At 39.0% G+C, this 4,545-nt stretch overlaps 1 protein-coding gene across 1 annotated transcript; it reads right to left on the bottom strand.

Moving 5' to 3' along the window:
- Nucleotides 1-2,520: 2,520 nt before the first annotated feature.
- On the bottom strand, nucleotides 2,521-4,123 carry LOC106365385 (F-box protein DOR-like). Its single transcript, XM_013804826.3, has one exon. It carries the CDS (start codon nucleotides 4,001-4,003, stop codon nucleotides 2,741-2,743), a length of 1,263 nt encoding a protein of 420 aa, XP_013660280.1. The 5' UTR covers nucleotides 4,004-4,123; the 3' UTR covers nucleotides 2,521-2,740.
- Between the last annotated feature and the right edge of the window lie 422 nt (nucleotides 4,124-4,545).

Below are 4,545 nucleotides of genomic sequence, written 5' to 3' on the forward strand. Positions count from 1 at the left end.
GGCGGCGGCTTAAAACCCTAAGCAGCCGATGCTCTTTTCAAGAGGCGGACCAAGGGTTAAAGGAGCTTATCGTGATGGTGCATAAGCGAAGGTGAAACCGATTGTGGCGTAATGGGTTTTGAGTAAGCCCATAGAGCTCAAAACTAAGGCCCCTAAAGAGCAGAATTTCGTTTTGTATCATCGTTCATTCGTTCGTCAACACGATATATTCTTACAATTTTAAATTTTTATTTGTACCGGTGGGGTAGGGTTGGAATGAAACATTCTAAAAAGATGTCATTTCTAAAAAATAAAATTTATAAATTAAATATATAAAATAAAAAGAGTTACATCAAACTATCAAAAAAAACAACAACAAAAAAACATCTTTTTCATTCTCTCTCTCTCTCAAAACTCTCCTCGTCGGAAAAGTGTTTTATCTACGGTCCAGTTTTTGCGGATTCTGGAGCCCCTCTCTTCACCCTCTAACTCGTTTTCTCTTTGTCTTTCTCTTCATCTTTTCTCTTCTGAGTCGATATGCAGGTTGCTCCGAATATGTTGAGTTCATGTTGGAACCATTGCGGTCGAGGTTGGTCTTGGTGGCGGTTTTGGAGGAGCGGCAAGACCACAGAGCAATGAAAGGAAGAAAGGTCGGCTTTTAGGACTGGATCTGGATGTCGTATCTGATTTTCCCTTTTTCAGATGTCCAGTGATTCTTCCACAGCGGAGGCGCGTGATTCAGTGGGTCACCTCTTACACCACTGATCTATCCTCGTGTGCGGCGGTGTCAAAAACGGAGGAGAAGTAAGGTTCCGGTTTCAGCGGAAAGGGTTTTGTTCTCCGGTTCTCGGATTTGGTGCGTCGTAAGGCTGCATGTCCTCGGAGTTGTCAACCGGTGATGTGCGGCTTGCCTTGGTACGCAGTGAGGGTCTACATCCCAAGGTCGGCGGTCATCCCTCCGGTGGTGGAGTCACACACCCTCAGACGTCATGAGTTGCTGTTCCGGGTCGTCAAGGTCTGAATTTTTCAGTACGGAGGCATTCTGTCTTTCAGGCTATAGGAGCGAGGCAGTGGTCCTAATGAAGCTGAAGCAACTCACAAAATTCACCATCCGGTGTCGATGTTTTTGTTTGTGTGCTGAACTCAAATTATTGGAGATAAAAGCTTCAGCTTTGCTTAGATTTGCGATTTGGATTAAGTATCTGAGTCTCATTGCTTTCGTTTTATTATGAGTCTCATGAGTTACAATTACAGCAAAGGTTGAGTTCAGGTAACTTAAGATCTAATCTAGTGATGTTAAGTGATACTAGAATTCTTTGTCGGCAAGAGTGATTGAATCCTTGTGGTGAAATCATGTATTCCCAAATTTGGTTAATATAAAGTTGAGGTTGAGTTAAAAAAAAAAACCTATAATCAAGCTTCCGCAACATCAAAGATACAATTAGAAACCGATCTGGCGGATAAATTAATTCTATACCAATATAGATGTCTAGTAGATTTTGGTTCCATTTAATATCTGAATCATATTATATTTTTATAATATGGAAGAGTACATGTAAGTTGAACTTTCCTGATTAGCAAATAGTGGCTCACTTTCCTTATATGCTGTCATTGGTATCAAACAAGAATTAAGATCAAATAGAAACCGAGTGGTAACGTGGTTGCCTATTCTCCTATCCAACATGAGTTCGTGTCACAGCAATATCAATTTTGTAAATGTTTTACTGGACTCTTATATATTTACAATATGCAAGAGTTTTACATGTTGAAATGGTCCAGTGGAAACATTGTTGTCTATTTTTTAACATTCTGGATTTTATGGTATGCATTTTGGTTTAATCGCATACCAGATCGGTTCTGAGTAGAAACCGAACCGATGAATAATGAAAACCGTCATGTAAAAAGGCTGTAATCGAAACCGATCGAAACCAGTTCATTTCAGTTCGGTTCTTGGTCTATTTGGTTAAAATGCCCAGGCCTAAGAAAAATATGGAGAGGTCTCTTTGTTACGTGAAGACCACACGAACAAAAAATTTTGCCTATGGAATGTGTAAGTAGCCAGAACTAGAAACACCTCAATCTTTTTCCTTTGATTTGCTTCACGTCTGATGCAAAGTAACAATGAATTGCAGACTGGTTGAGCATTCCTTGGAGGCAAATAGATTGATCTCTCCTTGTCGAGCTAAAAACTGAGGAGCTGGCGAAAATTCTAATAATACATTTCCAGTTTGGTTGGACAAACTTTCTTGATCTGCTCGTTTGGTTTTGGTCTCGAGCCGCTGAGGTAGAGGTCATGACAAGGGACTGATTGTGCCACAAGATCTTTACCAAAACAGTAGCATTCAAAGTTTGTTATGCAGAGAACTTTTTTTTTTTAATCATTTCAGTGAGGTATGATAAGCTTTGGGATGCAAGAAAAGCATTCATGCCACAACCACAAGCAGCTGATAGATACACAATTCGTTAAACGATAACGAGAAATCAAATGTATTCCATAGTAAAGGCAATTGGTTTTGCTTAGCTATATGATTCACATACAACAACTTAACACTTCTACTTCTTCCATTAGCAAACAAAATCACAAGTTAGAACAATCATTAATCACTGTAAAGAGTAAAAAAAAAAGGGAGTGGATTAGAATAATATTCACATCCAAAAATAAATAAAAACTGAATTTAATTAATCGTACATATATTAAGATCTGTCTCATGATCAACTGACGAGAACCTAAAAGCTAAACAGTCTCCAGTTTAAGAAGTACCTAAACATCATAGAGCTTCACGTCCTCCACATGATCTAAAACGACGTGATCCATATAATAGTCAGACACATCTATTCCTTGGATTTCAACAAGTCTTACGACGACAGTGTTCCTCTTGGTATTTAAGTAGTAAAGGTAGAAAGGGTTGGATGGAGAGCTCGGCGCCAACACAATCTCGTTTGTCAGAGTCACTCCAGCAAAGAATAAATAGTCTCTTCCAACTAGATTCTTCCACAAAGCTGGCAATAAGTTGATATGATCCGACCATTCTTGTTTTTCGACATCTTCTAGAACCCAGAGTTGAACACTTGTACTTCTTTCACTAATAGAGCTTCGAAAATACCCATTATCTTCAGAAATAAATAAGCCTAATTTACCATTGTAGTTTCTCAGAGCTCCACGGAGCAGTGCTCTCTGTAGTGTTACCTTGACTTCAATAAAACTGAACATCTCAGACCTAACGTCAAAGCAAACTATTAAATAAGTCTCTGTCGACTTATTAATTGATTTATAATACAAAACGCCATTGATACATATCTCTTTAGGTGGATCACCATAATGGGGAATGCAACACTCGAGCATTCTCCATGACCGGTCTGGAGCTCCTAGTGTCAGAACTTGATGCTCGTGATAGTCTCTTCCATCGTTAAACCGTGTCATGCACAATACCTTGAACTGTTTATCAATCGGATCATACCCAAACATGCTCTTCACGACAGGTCTACTCGTCTTTACTTTGGGTAAATGTAAGACTTGTCTGGTGCTAGGGTTACATATAAATAACACTGTCTCCCTCTCTCCCTCTGAGACCCGCAACTGCCTAAGACAAGCCAAACCATGGACAGGACGACCACAACGAATTTCACCGAAACCACCAAAGGACAACTTCATATGACAGTTGGCGACTACAGAAGGCAAGTTCTCCTGCAGATATTGAGGCTGTGGTGAAGAGAAGAAGAACAGCTCACGATTTTTTACCGGTGCGAGCAAGATCTGCGGGCGAGTAGAGGATTTTCTTAAGTAAAAGTCGGTGAAATCTTGGCGGCGGAGCGTGGAGGCCCATGTCTTCGATACGCAGCGACATATGGCTATTGACTTCAACGGCAGCCTCGAGAAGATGTCGATTATGAGATCTGTTGGGATAGGCAATGCGGAGCTGCTTTCTCTTCCGTGATCTGAGGGTTTTGATGATCGCGTGTTATGATGTCGTAGATTAATGGATTGACAATCATCAGAAACGTTGTTCCTATGCTGTGTGTTCATGGCTCAGCCTGAAACCGTAGAGAGACGAAACAGTCAATGCGACGGACTTCAAGAGGCGGACGAAACCTAAAGTTTGTCTCACAATGGTTTTCTTTTTGTTGAAGAATTTAGAACTTTATTTATTTTAGAAACATAAAGTCAATAAATACAAGTTCTGGACAACTGATTTATCTTTATTACTAGGACCAGTCCGTCCTACGGAGGGATGCATATTCGAAAATAATTGAAATAGTTTGAATAAATAATTATTTTAATTTTTATTAGTTAAAAATATAAATAGTAGTTAAATTATGTACTTTTTAAAGTCTAAATAAACTATGATATTTTGATAATTAGTTAAGTTTTCTTTTTCCTTGAAGTGGCATTACATCAGTTCTTGCCGAAAATAAAGTAAGGACAATTTTAAAGTTGAGGTTAATCTTTGACAATTCATATCTTTATGTATAGAGAGGGAAGGTATACATGCAAATCTTTGTTTTGATTATTTGGATCCATTGTTGCATAACTATGTTTTCTATTTTTCTCAACCGTCTTAGCCATTC

The sequence above is a fragment of the Brassica napus genome, chromosome A1 (genome assembly GCF_020379485.1).
Source record: "Brassica napus cultivar Da-Ae chromosome A1, Da-Ae, whole genome shotgun sequence".
In the NCBI taxonomy this organism is placed as follows: Eukaryota; Viridiplantae; Streptophyta; class Magnoliopsida; order Brassicales; family Brassicaceae; genus Brassica; species Brassica napus.

Excerpts from the sequence above, each read along its gene's own strand:
- LOC106365385 (XM_013804826.3), bottom strand. The coding sequence starts at position 4,003 with ATGAACACACAGCATAGGAACAACGTTTCTGATGATTGTCAATCCATT.